The sequence below is a fragment of the Hyperolius riggenbachi genome, chromosome 8 (genome assembly GCF_040937935.1).
Source record: "Hyperolius riggenbachi isolate aHypRig1 chromosome 8, aHypRig1.pri, whole genome shotgun sequence".
NCBI classification, from domain to species: Eukaryota; Metazoa; Chordata; class Amphibia; order Anura; family Hyperoliidae; genus Hyperolius; species Hyperolius riggenbachi.
This window is the reverse complement of record NC_090653.1, coordinates 227,890,452-227,911,953: the sequence shown is the minus strand read 5'-3', so window position 1 is coordinate 227,911,953 and position 21,502 is coordinate 227,890,452. Positions and strand designations below refer to the sequence as shown.

Genomic DNA, 21,502 nt, shown 5'->3' with positions numbered 1-21,502 from the left:
TATGATATCAAACTCATTGGATAAACTGGCCAGTTATCTAGTTCTTTGTATGCGCAAAAAAAAAGGGCATTTGAAACAAATTCCTAAAAAGGTAGATAGGGTTCAGATGTGTACTTATTGCTCCCTGTGGAAATGGTAGTATTGGTTAATATATTTATCCGGATATCACCATAGCAGGTGAGCTAAGTCCGCTAGCATGAACAGGTCTTATGCAGAGTTATCTTCTGATGTAAACTCCAGGACAGTTAGAGTCCGCAAGGATAGAATCCTTATGCAGAGTTGTCCCTATTTTGAATGAGTTTGCAAGTTGCATGGGTGCTTTTATCACTGGTGAAAATTCGTATTTGAGGAAACATCAACAGCCTAGGTTTGGGCAAAGTATGTATGTATATATATATATATATATATATATATATATATATATATATATATATATATATATTCCGCCAGGTTAACAACCTTATGCAGTATAGTCCCAAGATCCTAGCTATATTTCCCTGTAGAATTATACACAGTAGTGTGGATCCACCTCCATGCAAATTATAGCAGATTGGCATATGACAGATCACTTAATAATAGATCAGTTCTTGCTTTATCCAAAACCATTCCTTGCAGGTACACATTCCGTTTCCACATCAACTTGTATATAGGCAAAAAAAAGTCAAAAGATACTCATCCAAGTGTTGTATATGTGTTGATGGCAGTGCCTTCCATGCTTTTCCCCTGTGCGTGATTGGTTGCCATACCACACAAGTGGTTGTGAGGTAGGAATCTCTCCAATCAGATTTTAATTATACAGGGATCAATTAATTTCAGCAACAAGTCTTAAAAAAAAAATCAAACTGATTCAGTGCAAGTCCATAGAAGAGCAATCTTATGCTCATCACAGCAGGTAGCAAGGGAGCACTATCCCGGGTGTAACACCCCAGCTGAGATCAGCAGCAAGCTGGAAGCCTGACTGGGTGTCTTGACCTCCTGGTTCCTGCAGTACTGGTCCTGCGCTTACTGGTACCAATACTAGCCTCTTGTATCGGCATATGTTGGGCCCCGGCAGGACATACCCTCAAACACATCAGAGCTGCATATTTTAATGTTATGGAAAAATTTCTTTCCATTTTAGTTTGCAGCCACCTGGAAATTTCCAAAACTATCAAAAAAGAAAAACCTTGCAGTATATGTAATTGCTCTGCCTGGGAGCATTTGGCTACGCTAACCTGCTGGTTTAAAAAAAAAAAGTTTTTCAATAGTCTTCATCTAACGCTATTTTGCTTGAAGAACACCACACCTCACATTTGCATCTCTTTCCCAACACTGACCAGGACAAGGCAGAGCTCCTCTGCACGCTGCGTAGCACCGGAGTTCAGCACAACTATTATAGTCTGCACACCACGTACAGGTGATTTGGTGATTGCCGGATCCCAAAATGCTTCTCTCAGAGCTGCTACAATTCGGGAAGGGGGAGAATAGTAATTAATGCTGCCTGGAACTTCAGCGGCAGCATGGTAAGCCATCATTCGGCTTACCCAGCACCAAAAAGACTGGGAGGCAAAAGCGAATGTATGTGACCAGAGAGGCACCAGCATTGGCATATTTTATATTCCATTGTTTTAGACTAATGGGAATCCTTGAGAGCAAATTCAAATCTGCTCCTGTGGCACTTGACTTTCCAAACCAACGACCTCATATTTCCACAGCAAAGGACCAACAGAATACTTAGTAGAAAACTCAGGTAAATCCCCTGTCCACTTAGTAAAATTAACCTTTTTTCAATGTGTTCGAGGAATCTGATGGAATTTCCAAGCCGATCGGGAGTGGTGCATTTTTTTTCTGATCACTTTTTATTAAAAAAAAAAAAAATCAAACGGCGTAGGGTTGATTGCCAATTTCCTAAAGAGTAATGCCTAGTACACACTAGCAATTTTGATGGATCATTGGTCAATTTTACCACCTCCATGTAGTATGACCATTTACCTATATAATCTGAATAGAAATGAAAATCTGTTTGGCCCTCATACTACATGGAGGTGGTAAAATTGACCAATGATTGATCCATCAAAATTGCTAGTGTGTACTAGGCTTAACTGTCGGGCAAAAAAAAAAAAAAAATCAAAAATCAATTTTATTTTTATCTGGAAAACCAGTAATAAGGATGCTAATCGGGCAATCCAGAAGTTAAAATCACGATTACTTTTCTTGTTGATAAATTATCATTCCCTAGTTTATATGACTTATTTGGTACACAGAAAATTTAGTACACAAAAGAGAAGTTGCAGGGCATGCTGGGTTGTCTTTTTGCCTCTCTACTTCCCCTCAGACTTAACACTAATGCGGCCTGATTGGCTGAAGCCTCTTTCGCTCCTGTTTTCCCCTCCCACATCTGTTCCTCTCTGATTGGCCAAAAATTTCTCAGGCTGAAACAATGCATTTTCTATAGTGAAGGGCAGGCAAATCAGGCAGAGGAGACTAAGGCCCGGTTCACACTTGCGGTTTTGCAAAAACCGCACCGGATGTCCGGACCGCACCGGAGCCGGATCGGACCTGAACCGTACGGTTCCTGTCCGGATCCGGTCTGGTTGCATACGGTTTCCGTGCGGTATGAACACGGTTGCGGTCCGGATCCGGATTCTTAAAGAGATAACCTGTATAAAACAAAAAAAATGTTGGGGTCTGGGAGGTCAGCAGAAGGGGGACCTGTGGAATCAGGCCCTCCGCTGTTTAGCACTCACCTCCACCTCCAACATGCTGCCAACATCTCCAGCTCGTGCTGCTCCACTCCAAAATGGTTGCCCATGTGTCCCCGATACAATATCGCCGCAACAATCCTCATAGGAAGTGGGGTAGAACATCCGGATTTTTTGCCAGTGTGTTGTGCGCTCTCCGGTTCTCATTGGTTTCCATTGGCCGGATGGTGCAGTCCGGCTCCGCCCCGGATACGGCTGCCGGAGGAGCCGGACTAAAAAATAGCGCATGTTGGACCGGACACCGGATCCGGTCCGGCTCCGGTCCGGACGAAACGGACACATGTGAACCCTGGCATAGACTTACATTGCTATGCCGTGCGTCCGTTTCGTCCGGCCAGCATGCGGTGCGGCTCCGGCACGGCTATTCCGGATAACCACCGCTAATGTGAACCGGGCCTAAGGGCGGATATTACATCATGACTAGCTTCAAAATAGCCACAGTAAATATGGAAACTGTCTAGAATAGGATTCTCTACTTTTCCTTTATAAAATTCACAGGAATCATAACGTGGAGAGTGCAATACATATGTTATGTAAGTAGAGCAAGTATTTATCTACTTATATATTTGTTTTTTTTTCCCTGAGATAGTATGGCTGACAGCTCCTCTGTAAAGCTAATGGGAACTTAAAAAAAAAAAAAAAAAAACAGATACTTAACTACTTAACCACTTTACCCCCAGCGGTACGAATTTCTCCGCCCCTTTTTTCCCCTCCTAAAAAACCAGGGACGGAGAAATCCGTACCTTCCGCGCTACTGCCGCTGTCCGCGCTCCCGCCGCTCGTGCGCGCGCACCCGCCGCTCGTGCACGTCGCCGCCCGCTCGCCCGGAGATCAATGAATGGGAAAATCCATTCCCGTTCGTTGATCTAGCCCCCGCAATGATCTGCTGCTTCTTTCAGAAACAGCGAGATCATTGTGCGTCTCCCAGCCTCCTACTGCTTCCTGTAAGCGTCCTTCCGGACGCTTACAGGTCGCATGTAAACAAACACTCTGTGGCCATCTTGTGGCCAAATAGTAAACTACACCCTAAAAGCATTTTACACATACAAACATTACATTTACACAATAAATTAACTCATTACCTCCCACACTCCCCAATTTTTTTTTTTTTTTGTAATTAAAAAAAAAAAAAATACAATAAAAAAAAAACATAAATAGTTACCTTAGGGACTGAACTTTTTAAATATTTATGTCAAGAGGGTATAACACTGTTACTTTATAAACTGCGGGCTTGTAATTAGGGATGGATGCAAAACTGAAAAAAATGCACCTTTATTTCCAAATAAAATATTGTCGCCAAACATTGTGATAGGGACATAATTTAAATGGTTTTATAACCGGGACATATGGGTTAATACATTTCATGGGTTTTAATTACAGTAGCATGCTTTATTTAAAAACTATAATGGCCGAAAACTGAAAAATAATATTTTTTTCCCACATTTTTTCCTATTTCTCCATTAAAACACATTTAGAATAAAATAATTCTTGGCATAATGTCCCACCTAAAGAAAGCCTAATTGGCAAAAAAAACAAGATATAGTTCATTTCATTGGGATAAGTAATAATAAAGTTATAGACGAATGAATGGAAGGAGCGCTGAAAGGTGAAAATTGCTCTGGTGGTCAGGGGGTAAAACCCCTCAGTGGTGAAGTGGTTAAAGGGACTCCGAGCAGTGCAGAAACTATGGAAAGATGCATATCATTTTAAAGCTCTTTCTCCTCTTTCCAATGATATATAAAACGCTGCCCTACGTCTTTTAGTTTTCGCTATTGAAATTGCCACCGCCGCGATTTCAATCGCAAAAATAAAGAAAACTAAAAGGCGTAGGGCAACGAGTTAGGTGTCGCAAGAAAGAGAGCTTTAAAATGATATCCATCTTTCCATAGTTACATTGTATTACACAGGCCGACTTTTTCTGCTGAATGGAGCTGCTGACACTGGGGAAAGTGTCATCCTGTGTAATACAAGTAACTATGGAAAGATGGATATCATTTTAAAGCTCTCTTTCTCCTCTTTCTGGCGACCCCTAAATCGTCGCTCTACGCCTTTTAGTTTTCTTTATTTTCGCGATTGAAACCGAGGCCGCTGCAATTTCAATCGCGAAAATACCGAAAACTAAAAGGCGTAAGGCGGCGATATATATATCATTGGAAAGAGAGCTTTAAAATGATATGCATCTTTCCATAGTTTCTGCACTGCTCAGAGTCCCTTTAAGGAGAGGGACCGCTCTGGGTCCTATTAAGCCTTCCTGCTTCTCTCGTAAGCGATGGCTCCCCCCATTTGAATCCCTCGCCAGGAGACTGAGTGCCCCCGAAGATGGGCAGCTACATACTGCACGTGTGAGCGCACAACAGAGCGCACTAGCGCAGTATGGAGCATCCAGTCTTCGGGAGCACTGTGGCTCCCAAACACCACTTTGGCGGCAGAGAGCGGTATTTGAGCAATCTGGTCAAATACTGCTACCGGGGACCGAGATAGGAGTGGGAAGGCTCTATAGGACTCCAGGACCTTCCCTCCACTCCATAAGTATCTGGTTGATTTTTTTTTAGGTTCACATTGACTTTATTGTATAGATTTCAATTTCATAATTGGGGAAACCTGAACACACATCTGTGGTACATTGCGCAGATTTTTCAAATTTTACAATGAGAAAAATGTATTAATTCTGTAAAGATGGTCCACACACCGTACAATTTTATAATTCTCTTCAGTTAGAGAGGACCAAAAAGATGGGTTAAAGTAACGTTTGTTTCAGTTTTGTATGCATATTGAAATTTGGCCTAAGCAAATTAACTGCCAAAAACATTCACCCAACTCCTGCAGGATGTTACTCATACACGCCATAGGAAATGATTTTATCTATATTTGCAAATGTTCTTACTTTTGGACTTCTGTGTGTTTTATACTAAGTCCTAAGATGTCTACACATGTCCTATTTTTGTCATCTGGTTGAGCTGGATCCTGCCTGTGACCGCACTCCTTACATGCAGTATTGATACTAGAGACCAGCACAACCTATCCTGGTTGCTGGGGATGGTGTGGGCACATGATTGAGCGGTTACTAGTGGGTGGGGTAAGGGTGAGTGTGAACAGCCCGTTATGGATCCCTCATGTAAAAACACCACAAAATAAACAGAACAGAAATAAGTCAAAAACACCATGTTTCAAAAAAGGTCTTTAATTGTTCAAAATAGCACAAAAACAACAGATAGCACTATAGTAATATTGGTTCACTTGGAGAACTCCTCTACAATGGAAGTAATAGCTTTTCTTCTCAAAGAAAAAAAGGCAGGTGAGGTTTATTTTTTGTTTAGCAGGAGAGTCTAGGCGGTAACACAGTAACACTATAATACAAAACGAGAAGTGGCAGCAGTCATTTTATGCGGGAGCTGTGGGTGCGCTCTCCACTCTCTTCCATCAAAGCTAGCAAATGAAAAAAATCATAAAGCAGTTTAAACAAAGCCACAGTTGCTTCAGGAGGCCAGAAAACTAGTTTAAGATAATCGCACGTTTAAAAAAAAAAAAAAAAAAAAAAAAAAACGTAGAGAGGTGAAGTATTAGTAAGAAGGGGAGGAAAGACGAGGGGGGAAAAAAAAAAAAAGGAAACCAGGAGAGAGAAAAAAAACTATATTATCTCAGAGACCTTACTCTACCACATAGATGTTACACTTCGCAATACACTGCTGCCTTGCTGCCCATATCGTAGGATGCAAATTACATTTGAAAAATCTCACTCAATCTGGGAACAAGTAAGCTGGCAATTCATAGAATTGTCAGAAACCTTTCATAACTTCACACTTTTCTCCTTGAATGTCTCAATCATGCAGCCACCTATCTTGTTTAGGTGACGGGGTCTGCTTTCAAGATACAAGGATATCAGAGACCCCTGCTGTACTCTATCCATAAAAACCACCACTGACAAAAATAAAGACCCCTATTACAAAGCGAGGGAGAAAACAAAAAAACATGGGCAGACTTCTGATGCAACTTCTGTACAGGAAATAAATGGTTTCTCCGTGAGTGAGGAACGAGGCAAAAATGGAGGGGGAAAAAATGAAAATAAAATTGAAACCAGTTGGAGATAATAAAAATACAGAGCAAAAAAGTATATGTATATATATATTATGTACAATCAATCAACACAAGGATGGGTTGCATTAAAATTAAACATTACTCGAGATAATGTAACTCCTAGGATGATTTATTTTTTGCTTTTGTACAAAATCATCATGCTTTTAGCTACTGCAGATTTTTTTTTTGTTTTGTTTTTTCTTATAAATTTTTTTGAGTTTTTACAAATAAAAAAAAAAAAAAGAAAAAAGTGAACAGTTTGCAACCTCCGTTACAAAACAGCTCAAACTGCCTGTATATATTTATATATGTATATTTATGTATATGAATAGAAATGGCCGGTGCTGATGCATGGCCTTCCTGCTTTGCAGGACGTGGTGCTGGTTGTGTCCGGCAGGAAATTGAGTGGTTAAAGGGGACCTCGGTTGATAGTATTATCTGGAACAAACCAAGTTGGGAAGGATAACGCATTTCTACGAGTTAAACCATTTTCAGCTGTCAGCAGGGACTGATACCAACACACGGTAGAGAGAAAGATGGTTTGCTGAAAATCTATATTGATTTGGAAAATCAGCCGGGGCAGAGTTGGGGGATGCACGCTTTACACAGTAAAAACAGGAGGGGGTTTAAATAAGGAATAGCCTTAAAGAAGCAGTGTATTTTTACAATATAAAAGCAATTTGCCCATTGCAATGCCAGGAAGTTATGCCATGCAACAGTATGGTCATCTAAACAGCCAGCCAGGGGTGCACCTGTATTGACTAAACTTTATAGATCTTCAACCGAGAGTGAAACGGCAAGGCGCTTTAACTTAAAGTGTTAAAGGTTAGGTAGGTAGTTCTTCCCCCTTTCAAAACTCCTCAAAAAGAAGCAGGACAAACAAAATAAAAATTAGACGGCATAAAATGGAGAGAAAAAAAAAAATAGATAACACAAATTTGGAGGGGGAAAAATTCATTCAAAACAAACTCTGTTGCAATATATATATATATATTATACATAAAATGTGAAACTTATGCCGGTGCATTTTTTGAACTTTCTGCGTTCGCTTAAAGATCCATTTTAAAGTTGTTAGGTTCCAAAAGAATCCCTTGTGCATCCAGCCATGATGGAGCTGTGCCTGGGTAACTTCTGATGCTCTACAGAGTAACAAGTCCTGCGTATACATCCCCCCCAAAGTGTGGAAATACCTGCACCCTTCAACAAAATGAAGGGGTGGGTGCTTGCTGGGCATCTAAGTCACATAACCATGTCCAGATGTAACAATGCCCATTCTCAGCGCAGCCATGCTGTCCAGAGGAGACTTTATTTAAAACAAACACGGAGCTAGCAAGAGTATTTTATTCACAACACCCCATTTCTTAAGTCTTTAAAACCTTTACACCACGGATAATGTCCAAGTGCTTCTGTTGAAACAAAATCTGTTCTCCCACCCCTCAAAAAAAGGTCTCCCTCTTCCTTGTAAAAAAAAAAAAACGAAAAAAGAAAAAAAAAAAAAACATATAACAAGTCAAACAAGCAAAAAGGCCTGGACAACTTTTCAAAGCAGTTCATTAAAGCTTGCGTCACTGGGCCTGTCTGCTTGTGTTCAGTTGACAACTGTTCGCTGAGGGTCCAAATTGTGCAGCAACTCCTTTTCCCAGCTCAAGCAAACACTTCCCCTCATAGGACAAGCAAAGGGGGGGTGTAGGAAAAAAAAAATAAGGTCATTAGGAGAGGCTGAAAATTCTCATAGGATCTGAGGCGGAGGAAAGAAAAAAAAACAACAAAAAAAAAACTGTTAAATGTGCTTTCAATGTAATATTCTTCCATTTATGGAAAAATACTAGATCATCCAATTTCCAAGCAACTGGTGGTAGGTAGGAAATAAAGTTGAGGATGAGGATTCAGAGGAAGATCAAGTAGTTTGCTGTGTGTAGTTTCCTAGGCTGGGTGTGAACTTGAGTTGTGATCATGGGTGGTCAGGCTTCGCCTTCTTTGGAGCAGATTTCCTGAAACAAAATGCAAACACAAATGGTCGATTGTACTGCAAAATCGCTAGATGTATGGGCACCTTAACAGTCCAAATATTTTAGCGAACAATCGGTTCAGTGATTAGATGAATACGATCAGAAATACATGTATGTCACATTGATAATTTCACCAAACAACGAATCTGTACTTATCCATCACAACCAATTATAAATGCAGATTTTCTGATCAACAAAATTGACTTTGTGAACAATTAACCTTCCTGGCAGTAAGCTCGGGCTATGCCGCCGGAAGGCACCGCTCAGGCCCCGCTGGGCTGATTTGCATAATTTTTTTTTGCTGCACTTTGCTAGCTGCGTGTGCAATCCGATCGCCGCCGATATCCGTCGCGCCGCATATTTATACAGTAGAATAGTGGTGCTGTATGAATAGCTGTCAGAGCATCAGTGTCGCATCAGGTAACCAGTATTCCTCCTATAAAGCTAGATATAAAACCAGGGAATGTTAAGGACTTTATGATTTGAAGAAACCTATGGTGGTCTAATGCGGGAACAGTCTTTCAGACTTTTTAAACTCCCGATTTGTTATTAACTCACGCCTCAACTGGGAATACTGAACCTACCTGTACATAGTCTAAAGAAAATGTGGGAAAATGCTTGTGTGGTACTTACATGTCTGGGGAAGATACTGGGCGCTTATTTCCAGGCTTGCCAGCTGAACCATCTTTGTTGGATTCTAAAAAAGCAGAAGTAACAATGCAAGGTAAAAGGTCATAAAGATACAATATATACACAACCTTTCAGGTCACAAATGGGAAAGGGGGTGGGCTTGCATAATTAAGACTGTTCTTCTTGGGGCAGAAACAGCGCTAGATAGACTGACCATAGACTAGCTCTGCATTAAGCTGTGCAATGCTTCAGTGTGATTTTCAATACACTTCACGATGAAAATCAATATGCAGTGCGAGGTAGGACTCTCTGAGGGATCAATCTCCCAGTTTAGTAAGCCTGCACCTATTTAGTGAGGAGACCTTGGGCAACACTCCCTAACACTGCTACTGCCTATAGTGCGCACTCTATTGGCTGCAGCTCTGGTGCTTTGGAGAAAGTGTGATATAAATGTACTGTGTCTTGCCACATCTTTTGGCTACCTTAAGATTTATCACAAGTCAGAGACCGTATAAAATAGTGTTCATACCTTGCAACCACCTGACTTGTGTGGCAGGTCCATAGCCCTTCTCATTCCGTGCAGCAATGCGGAAGATGATTGCTGGTTTCGTGGTGTAGTCTATGTGAGCATTGGACAGGCTGGAGGACTGCACAAGGCAGGATGGATTTGGGCCACAATACACCCGCATGAATGCTAGCTGAGCAGGTGTTGTTGCTTTCTGTTCAGTGCTCTGGTTGCTCTGGATAGCTAGGTAGACAGAATACTCCACAATCTTCCCAGAGGTGACAGAAGGAGGTTCCCATGTGAGGTGAGCACCATCAGGACTCTGCAGGAATACAAAGAAGTAAAGCAGTTAGTTGTGTCAAATTTCCTAGATACAAACCAGTCCCACAGAAGCAGAAAAAAGCAGTCTAAAACAGGTACATTGCTCTCTAATAAATGATGACTCAGCAGTTGGACAGCATTCCAGAATCTTTAGAGGCAGTGATTTATTCATATTTCACAATGGGATGATTTACTAAGGAGGCTGCAAATAAAACTATGGCATCACTGATAATAGCAGCCAATCAGCATACTTTCATTAGATGACACCTGACTGGTAGATGTAAGCCAATTGTGGCAGTGTTGCAAGTTGGCCTTACAGGTAGAGGAATTATCAGTTCTCCTAGATAGGTCTGTGCAGCAGCCCCAAGACAGGCTGATCTCCCCAAATACACAGAGTGAATGTCTTAGGAAACTATACCCGTTTCCATTGTATGCTGTGCAAGTTTGGGTCCTCTTTAAAGGGAACCTCAGAGGGATATGGAGGGTTTCCTTTTAAACAAGACCAGTTGCCTGGCAGTCCTGCTGATCTCTTTGGCTGCAGCAGTGGCTGAATCACACACCTGAAACAAGCATGCAGCTAATCCAGTCTGACTTCAGTCAGAGAACCTGATCTGCATGCTTATTCAGGGGCTGTGGCTAAAAGTATTAGAGACACAGGTATTATTTTAAAAGGAAAAATCCATATCCTTCTCAGTTTAGGTTCCGTTTAATGAATAAAATGAGTAAGTTTAAAGCGCCACTAAAATTTAACCTACCTGTATAAATTCTAAATAAAGCAATGGCAAGCACATTTGGTCCTTGAACATAACACTGGAGAGAAAATCTATTAAACCGTTGCCCCCCGGTAGCTTTGTACTGCTTGGAGCAGAACAAAGTAGTACAGAGCTATAGGAAACGTCGCACAACTCAGCCTGCCTCCATCTGATAGTACAGCCCATGCGGTGTATGCGATATCTAGATCAATGACACATACCTCTGCATACAACCATTAAAGGAGGACTGTAGGGAGAGGTGTATGGAGGCGGCCATATTTATTTCCATTTAAGCAATACCAGTTACCTGGCTATCCTGCTAAACCTCTGCCTCTAATACTTTCAGCCACAGACCCTGAACAAGCAGATCAGGTTTTTCTGACAATTTTGACGGATATGACAAGATTAGCTGCATGCTTGTTTCTGGTGATATTCCGCCACTACTTCAGCCAAATAGATCAGCAGGGCTGCCAGGCAACTGGTATTGCTTAAAAGGAAATACATATGGCAGCCTCCATATACCTCTCACTACAGTTCTCCTTTAAATGACACTGAAGCAAGAAAAAAAAATGCTTATGATATAATGAATTGTATGTGTAGTACGGATAATTAATAGAACATTAGTAGCAAAGAAAAGAGTCTCATTTCTATTTTCAGTTCAGTTCTATAACTTCATTTATAAAATTGCATCATTCTCTAATATTTGCAGTTTACAAACTACACTCTGCATTTTAAAACTATGAAACAGAGCAGAGCTAATGGCCCTTTCAACTTCCCTGCAGTAAAGTCTTCTCCGAAGTTGTCTTTTACGGTTTATTTGATGTACAAGTGCTTCAGAATATAGCACTGTAGCCTACTACATTAGTAAAGAGAGCTCAGAGAAGCTCTTTTGCATAGATAAGTGAAGTTTCTTAAAGGAATACTATCGTAACTAATGCTGTATGTTAGGGCACACATTACCACAAGTACTAGGAGCAGTTTCCTTCCTCACACAGCTCTGCCTCTCTGCTGTAAAATCCTCAGTCAGTTTTTAGATACAAAAGTGAGGGCTCTTAAAGGGCTAGACCAGGGATGTCAAACCGGTCCTACGAGGGCTGAGGTCCTCACACATTTTTGACACAGCTCAAATGAATTGATTGGTTTGAATCAGGATAGGTGTGGTCCATCAGGTAGAACACATTCTCCTCTTTCTCAGTTCATCCTAAACTCTGGCATGGATCTGGCCCTCCAGGCCTGGAGTTCGACACATGTTGGCTAGACCATGTCCCTGCAAAGGGGGGTTCCTATCAACTCCTCAGTGTATAGTTTATCCCTTTGCTGAAACAATCTTATTCAGATGGTGGTATGGGGTTAAAGATTCCAGCAATGTGTGTTCCTTGTCTTCCTTTCTCTGACTGATAAAGATCCTGATAATGCCTTCGTAATCAGCATCTCTCTCTCAGCAGCCTAGGAAGTAGCTGCAGCCTGGAGTGCATCATCACCACAAGCCAGTCAGGACGTGTAAACACATCTCCCTCCTTCAGCATTACAGCACATCTCTTACCTGTTACCTCCTCCGATCAGCCTCCCCCTGAGAGCTGGAACCCTCTAGAGCAATTTTTTGAGCGTTTAGGGAGCGTGAGAAATCGCTAGCAATTTCCCTAAACGCTCTGCCAATGTAAATGGATGGTGCAAATTCCACAGAAGCGATTGCAATTAGCAAAATCGCAAACGCAGGACAAGGAGCATTTTGTTAAGAGTTTGCGCTTCAATGAAAAGTATATAATCGCTGGGGTAATCGCTCATCAAAACTTGCACGGAGTGATTTTGCTAGCGTTTTGAAGTTAATGTACACTGTAACAAAATTAATAGAAAGGACCAATTGGACTTTAAAAGCTCTAATCGCTACACAGCCGCTGGCAAATTGATACACTTTTTTAAAAATCACTCCCTAAAACGCTCAAGGAATCACTTACAAACTGCTCATACGAAACGCTAGCGATTGCGTTTTGCAGTGGGCTCCAGGCCTCAGACTCTCCTGCATGCTGTGACACAGTGACGTATATTTGTGAGCTGTGTGAGGAATGAAGAATGATTTTCAAGCAGGGAGAGATCTAGATAGAACTGGGTGAACAAATAAAGTTCTTTAGTATTAAAAAAAAAAAAAAAGTTGTTTTATTCGATAGTATTCCTTTAACTCTTTCCTGTACTGGAAACAATGAGACATCTTTTTGCTACTAATGTTCTATTTGTTTACAATTCATTATCATAAGTTTATTTTCACTTCAGATTTCCTTTAAGCCATACATCTGGCGATTCTGAGTCAACCGACAAAGCGATTGACTTTATCGATAGACTTCAGTATAGTTGATCAAAACCGTAGTCAACTTGTTGCCCACACACTACAAGCAATATCCTATGTAATTAACAGTCACTAATCAATCTGCCCGATGCGTCTCCATGCTCTGAGGCTAAGTTCACAGTGGGACGTTAAAGTCACGCGTTAAACCAGCATTTAACGCAGAATAACTCACTGCAATGAAAAATCAATGCTCTGTTCACAGTGCACACGTTGCGTTGGTGTCTAACGCTGCACGTTAAGTAAAAGTACTGCATGCAGTGCGTTATACACTTTATTAGCTGCGTTAGACTGTTTGCACATGCTCAGTAATGACTTAGAAGCATACTTTTCATTGCCTGTATTTTTTACTGTATCTGCTGTATGCGACGGTAACGCTGCGTTGCCACTTTTTGGGCGCGTTGCGTTGTAAGCTTGCGGTGCGACTTTAACGTGGCATCAAAACGCAACGTCCCACTGTGAATCTAGCCTGAATGCAAAACTCGATTCAGAGTATCGAATAAGATGTGAACAGCAGCAGATGATTCCTGTGCGATGTTCCATCCTGCTCAATTCCACATTTCAGACACTTTTCATCGACTGGGCATAGTGGAAGACACTATTCATTCTTGAATCAATAAAATGATCTAATCAAATGGTTGATCGTACAGCCAAATCACGAGACCATCACAGCACAAATTGATAATCTAGTAGGGGTAGTAGCTGAAAGCTGGATAAAGCAGAGAATGAGTCCCAAGGATTCAAATCCATAAGTCACATCAGTATTTGCTCTCCAATATTTGGCTGCTATTATACTTTCCCAAGGTTTAACAGGATATTAGCCTATAAACAAGGCCACTGGTTCCTTACTAACCTTGCTAATTTTTATGGCACACGGTGCTCCTGGGAAGCCAGGTAGGCAGGTCTTGAAGGCCGAGATTTCACTGAACGGTCCACGACCACAAGCGTTTATCCCTGCAACACGGAACTTATAGGCAGTGCCTGGCTGCAGCTCCTGCTTCTTTAATAGACTGTAATCTGGGAGGACACCAGAATCATCCTGCAAACAAACATATGCAACATTTATAATTACCAAAAGGGACAAGGCCAAACAAAAGCAAGCCAGATCATTACAGCTAAAAAGGTGCAAGTGTTCAACATTCAGGCTGGGTTCACATATGATATAGCGTGAAAAGCTGCGGTTTATGTTAATGTGTGCGTTTTCTTGTGCGTGTTTGCCATGCGTTTTAATGTGTTTGCGTTTTGCACATACAAAACGCATGTGTTTTGTATGCGTTTTCTATGCATTTTTTATATTTCAATTTATGCAAATCACTAGGAAGACAACAGAATGCAAAATGCAGCAAAAAAAAGAAGAGAAAAAAAAAAAGACAAAACTGAATGGAAAATGCATTAAACCGGATACCGCTGCGTTCCCATTGACTTTCATTATTGGGCAGCACGGTGGCGTAGTGGTTAGCTCTCTCGCCTTGCAGCGCTGGGTCCCAGGTTCGAATCCCAGCCAGGGCACTATCTGCAAAGAGTTTGTATGTTCTCTCCGTGTCTGTGTGGGTTTCCTCCGGGCACTCCGGTTTCCTCCCACATTCCAAAAAACATACGGATAAGTTAATTGGCTCCCCCTAAAAATTGGCCCTAGACTACAGTACTTACACTACATAATATAGACATATGGCAATGGTAGGGATTAGATTGTGAGCTCCTTTGAGGGACAGTTAGTGACAAGATATATATATACATTGTACAGCGCTGCGTAATATGTCGGCGCTATATAAATACTAAATAATAATAATAATGTGCGTTTTCGCAGCTTTTCTGCATAATGTGCAACAAAACCACCAGTGTTTTGAAAACGCATATGCAGTTTTCGCGGCGGCCCATAAACTTCCATTAGCGGCAAAAACTGTTTAATGCAACGCTAGCATTTCTGTTATGTGTGCACCCAGCCTCAGAGTTTATTTCACAAGCAAACATGCAGTTCAGTTCTGCACTTCGTTTGTCATTTGCCTTAAAGAGGAACTGTAACGACAAAACGGCCCCTGGGGGGTACTCACCTCGGGTGGGGGGGAAGCCTCAGGATCCTAATGAGGCTTCCCACGCCGTCCTGCGTCCCTCGGGGGTCTCGCTGTAGCCCTCCGTACAGCTGTGACGCAATATTTACCTTCCTGGCTCCTGCGCAGGCGCTCTGATGCCTCTCGGCGCCGAAGTAGGTGGAAATACCCGATCACCGTCGGGTCTGCTCTACTGCGCAGGCGCAAGTTTCCGGCGCCTGCGCAGTAGAGCGGACCCGACGGAGATCGGGTATTTCCGTCTATTTCCGTGCAGAAAGTCGCCACAGCGCCCCCGCTGGAGCCAGCAAAGGTAAATATTGAACTGACAGTCGGCACAGTCGCCGGCTGTTCGGAGGGCTGCGGCGAGACCCCCGTGGTACAGAGGACGGCGTGGGAAGCCTCATTAGGATCCGGAGGCTTCCCCCACCCGAGGTGAGTACCCCCCAGGGGAGATTTTTAATGTTACAGAGTCTCTTTAAAGGATACCACAGTCGGAAAAAAAAAAAAAAAAGTTTGCAGCAGTGTGTGGGGGGTTAAAATTACATACCGTTAGCCAGTCCTGCCCCCTCCGTCTGCCGCCGTTAGTCTCCTATAAGTCCCGGTGCCCGGCGACTTGATTGACTCCCCACCCGGACATACTGCGCCCTGTGCGCACAGTATGTCCTCTTCGCTTCTGGCCAGCGCATAGCGATCGGCTCAGAAGCACATTCATTCCTCTGCCTCCTCTGCGCTCCATTACACTTAGCGTCACATGCTAATCATGTGACGCTAAGTGTAATGGAGCGCACACGTAGCGCAGAGGAGGCAGAGGAATGAACGTTTAGTGTCTATTGGTGAAAGCAGAGGCAGAGAAAAAGCAGAACAGCCAGTCAACTGGTATGGTTAAGAGGAAATAAATATGGTAGCCTCCATAGCGCTTTCAGTTCATGCGGCGGGGGCATGCAGCCCAGAATTTTTAAAACTCTAAGTTTTTAAATATTTTAGAGTTGCAGCTGGTTGCTTTCTTATATTCACAATAAAGGACTTTTTGTAGTTAGGAAAAAAAAAAAAAAAAAAAAAGAAGAAGGAACCACAAGAAATCCTGTCACTAGTGTAACCAAGTAAAATGTCACTAGTGTAACCAAGTAAAATGGGCATTACGGCTAAAGCCTCCTCCAGTAGGTTCTTTACACTTGAGGTTGCAATCAGCTGCTGAAGGAAGCAATAGAAGCACTGCCACCTGCTCCAAACTTCAGGGCCTTTTCACACCTAAGCAGGAATCGTGCGATTCCTGCTAATCGCTAAAGCGCTAGAAGTTTTTTAAAACGCTAGTGCTATATTAGTCTATGGCAGTGTTCACACTTGAGCGATTATCGCTAATTGCAAACTTGTTGCATGCATTTTTCCGGCAATTTAGGAGCGATCGCCATTAGTATACAGGTAGTCCTCGGGTTACGAACGCCCGACTTACAAACGACCCGCCGATACGAACGCCGCGACCATAGCTCCGCCCCGTCGCATGACGTCACGCTCGTCGGGGACTACCTGTTCTGCCCCGCTGTAAAGGAAGAATATGGACAGCGGAGGGTAAATGGAGGCCTACTCACCTGATCGTCGGCGGTAGAATGTGGCCTCGTGGTGCCCGGAAGGTCCGCAGCCCGTCCTCGCTTCCTCCATTGTTCCCCGGCAGCTCCTGGCTTCACATGCGGCGCATAATGACGTAATCAGGAAGAGCCCCCTAGTGGCGGCGCTTCCTAATTGCGTCATTATGCGCCGCATGTGAAGCCAGGAGCCGCCGGGGAACAATTGAGGAAGCGAGAGGACGGGCTGCGGACCTTCCGGGCACCACGAGGGCACCTTCTACCGCCGAGGATCAGGCGAGTAGGCCTCTATTTACCTTCCGCTGCCCATATTCTTCTTTTTCAGCGGGCCAGAACTGGTAGTCCCGACTTACGGACAGATTCAGGTTAAGAACGAGTGGGCAGTCCGTATCTTGTTCGTTAACCGAGGACTACCTGTATATAGAAACGCTAATTGCGATTGCTCCAAAAACACATTTGTACAGTGATATTTCTGCGTTAAAACGCAGAAAAATCACCAACAGAAAACGCCAACGCAAATTGCTAGTGGTTAGTCATTGTAGGTGAGAATGGGCCCTCAGTGAGGCAAGTGAAGCTGAGTCAGGATCCTTACAATACACGCTACCCAGCTGGCCAAGGGGAAGACTTCAATGTGCCCCTCCAATCTATTGTACTACAAGATTTAACCACTTCTGGACCGCCGCAGTTGAGCTCTATATCCAGTTTAACAAACTTAGAATGAAACATTCACAAAAATTAACTTGTACATGCTATACTGGATTAAACAAAACAAAAAAAAACAGTAATATAAGGGCAACACAGTGGTGTAGTGGATAGCAGTCTCACTTTACAGCTTCCTATTCGAATCTGGGCTATGACACCATCAGCATGGAATTTATACGTTCTCCCCATATTTGCATGGGTTTCCTCCAGGTAATAGCCAGGAATGGGCTCACTAGTTGTTACGAGTGACTAAGCACTCAAATACCTGATTTAAATGAGGCTTAAGCACTCAAATACCTGATTTAAATGAGGCTTATTTACCTCATGTGTGCGGCTGGATCTGAATAGGCTATTTACCCATAAGTCCATCATATAGTGTGCACTCCAACAGCTTGCATGCGTCCTATTGGATGCGTTGCAAGCCTCACCATCACGCACTTCCTCCTTCAAGGAGGGAGTGCGTGTAGTGAGGCTTGCAACGTGTCTAATGTGTCTGAGGGTCAGATATTGGAGAGAATATACTGTGTAAAGTGCTGTAAAGGTTAAGCACTATATCTATCTATCTATCTATCTATCTATCTATCTATCTATCTATCTATCTATCTATCTATCTATCTAAAGATAGCCATACGTACCTCATTGGTAGAGTCATCTGCTGGAAGGTAGTAATGCGTCACCATCATATTTGTGGCCTTTATTACACCTACGTCAAACCACTGGTTTTCTTTCTTTAGCAGAGTTTTGGGTTGTTGCGGGTGAGAGTCTTGTTTCTGTAAAGAGGGGGAAAAAAATGTTTTACTCATGAAAATATTTTTGATATACACTATTTGGTTGGTACTTAAACACTTCGCATCCAGACCTGTTTTCCCACTTATGGACCAGAGCAATTTTGACAGTTTAGCCATGTCCTTATTTAACCATTACTGCTGCCTGGACGTGATTGTCACGTCCAGGCGGCTGCTGCTGTCCTCTTGTGCATGCGCCCGCCGCCCCCCATTAGCCCAGAGATCAGTGAATGGGTATATAGTTCCCATTCATTGGTCCAAGTCCCCCACAGAAAAACCAACGGCTTCTTATCAGAGGCTGCAGCATTTCTGATTTAAAAATGGTTTCCAGTCCTTGTACTTCCTGGAAGCGAGCACTTGTTTCCAGGTCTAAAAAAACCAAAACCAAATTCTCACTGTGGCCATCTTGTGGCCAAATAGTAAAACTACAGCTACATACTTTTTTTATAAAATAAACCCACATTAAACGTAACGGTTTACCTCCCACAAAAAAAAAAAAAAAAATTACCCAAATACATTTTTTAATCGCAAAAAATAAATAAATAAAAAAAACAGTTACCTGAGGGTCTGAACTTTAATATGCATGTGAAGAGGGTATATTACAAACATTTTTTTAAATTGTAACCTTGTAAATAGTGATGGACGCAAAGCTGAAAAAATGCACCTTTATTTCCAAATAAAATATTGGCTCTATACATTGCGATAGGGAAATAATTTAAATAGTGTAATAACCGGGACATATAGGCAAATAAAATACATGGTACCATAATTAAAACTTCTGTATTATTTTAAAGCTACAATGGCCGAAAACTGAGAAAATTTAAAAAAAAAATTTAATATTCCTTTTAAAATGCATTTAGAAAAAAAATAATTCTTAGCAAATGTACCATCCAAAAAAAGCCTAATTGATGAAGGAAAAAACGATATAGATCAATTCATTGTGATAATTAGTTATTGGCGAATGAATGGGAGGTGAAAATTGCTCTGATGCATAAGGTGAAAAATACCCGTGGGCTGAAATGGTTAATCAGAAATAACTTTATCCCTACATATGACACAGAAATGAAATACATATTGTTTTCTTCAAGACAAAAACTAGGCTTTCGCCATATGCCATTTTTTCCCCTTCAACAATTTTGTTTTCTATGACTTTTAATGGGGAAACAAGGGGAAAAAAAAGGGGGGGGGGGGGGATCATTTCTCAGTTTTACAAATTCCAGTTTAAAAATAAAAAAGGGCTACTGTAGATAAAAAACATTTTGTTTGGCTAGTCTTACCACTTATCACAAAACTTAAATGTTCCTGTCACAATTTATGGAGAAGATATTTGATGCTGAAATAATGCTACAGAGTACTTTTCACTATGAACTGAGAAAATAAACGTATTTTTAACGGAAAAAAAAAAAATCAATCTCATTAGCCCAGGGAACATATTCCCGTTCACCAATTAGTGCTGCATCAGATCGTGCCAGAAATGTGCACAGGAGCAAGCCCAATCCTGCACAGCACTGCTTCTGCTAGAAGACGTAGATCTACTGACTCGTGGCTTAGATGAAGTCACAGAGGATGTAGATATACTGTAATGGTGGATAAAAGTGGTTAAAAAATTATAAAAATGTTGCTCAAGACAGAAGCTTGGAACAACATGCTAACCCAGAACACAATACACTGATTAAGTTTTGCACAGTAACAATACTAAAAAAATACCCTGCTTTTATAACGCATAGGGCTGCACTGACATTACATACCGATTCAATTCCATTTGCCACTTCAGTAAGGGCTGCTGCAGCTTGCAATTTAGCTGGACTGGCAATTACCACTGGCTGAGGAGCTGTGAAGGTGTTTGTTGGAGCCAAACCTGCCAAATATATATATATATAGTGTTAACATATCCAATGCTACAAAAACAGACAGCTAGAAGAAGCAGTAGATTATAAAAAGTGCATGCTCACTATCTGTGGCTGTAGCAGGAAGAAGTGCCACTGAACTGGTCACTGCACTCGGAAGCTCATTGAGCCCATTACTTTCGCTGGCAGGATCATTCAAACTGTCAGCTGGTGCGAGGGCCTCTGTAGGCAAATGGTGGTGAAGCTGCTGAAGCTGTTGCAGCTGCTGTAACTGCTGCTGTTGAAGTTGCTGCTGCTGTTGCAATTGTTGCTGTTGAAGCTGCTGTAACTGTTGCTGATGCTGTGCTTCTTGCAGTTGCTGCTGCTGTTGAACAAGAGCTGCCAGTTCCTGTTGGGTAAGCACTATCGGGATTGTGGTGGTAGGGCCTTCAGATAAGTGACGCAGCTCAGCATGCGCCATTTCAGTGGTATCCATCGGCTCACCGGCTGCTGCTCGGAATCCCATAGGGAAAAAAACAATAGAATTTACTTGTAGTGATTGTTGACAGAACATCAGACTCTAAACATTTCTCTCCAATACCAGCTATAACATTTCCCTGTGAAAATTAGAGCTATATTTTCTAAAACCATGTTCGCCAAACCGGTCCTCAAGGCCCACCGACTGTGCATGTTTTGTGGAAATCCAGAGAGGTGGTTAATCAGCAATGCTAAAGAACAAATGACCTCACCTGTAAATGCTTATGGTTTCCTACAAAACATGTACTGTTGGTGGGCCTTGAGGACAGGGTTGGGGAAACTCTGGTCTAAAACATATTGGCCTTAATTCACTAAGATCATGCTGAAGATAATAAGGCAAGAGAAAACTTACCTCCACACAGAGAGAGTTATCTTATCTCTTCATTCCTTACGTTACCTCTTCTGTAGTTAATTTACCTCCTCTGTAGTTATTTTCACATGCAGTTAATGAACAGCGTGTCTTTAGCTCTGGAGTTATTTTAAAGGATTAAAGAGTTAACTTCAAGACAGAAGAGTTAACTTTAGGTTTGCCTGAGGTAAAATGTTTCCTGAATACTACATGCCTTATCACCATGGTAACAACTCTAGAAGAGTTATTAAAGACAAGAGATAAGCTTAGTGAATTGAGGCCATTGTCTTGCACTAAGAATTCAC

At 42.1% G+C, this 21,502-nt stretch overlaps 1 protein-coding gene across 1 annotated transcript in view; it reads right to left on the bottom strand.

The window, feature by feature from the left end:
• Positions 1-8,102: 8,102 nt before the first annotated feature.
• HCFC1 (host cell factor C1) overlaps positions 8,103-21,502 on the bottom strand; it is a 65,127-nt gene continuing 51,727 nt past the window's right edge. The window contains exons 20-26 of the mRNA XM_068248250.1: positions 20,438-20,821; positions 20,234-20,343; positions 18,336-18,470; positions 14,224-14,409; positions 9,984-10,281; positions 9,458-9,521; positions 8,103-8,806 (exon numbers count right to left, since the gene is read on the bottom strand). Of these exons, the coding sequence (XP_068104351.1) occupies positions 8,767-8,806; positions 9,458-9,521; positions 9,984-10,281; positions 14,224-14,409; positions 18,336-18,470; positions 20,234-20,343; positions 20,438-20,821 (1,217 nt within the window). The 3' untranslated portion in view covers positions 8,103-8,766. The remainder of the gene's footprint in view (positions 8,807-9,457; positions 9,522-9,983; positions 10,282-14,223; positions 14,410-18,335; positions 18,471-20,233; positions 20,344-20,437; positions 20,822-21,502) is intronic.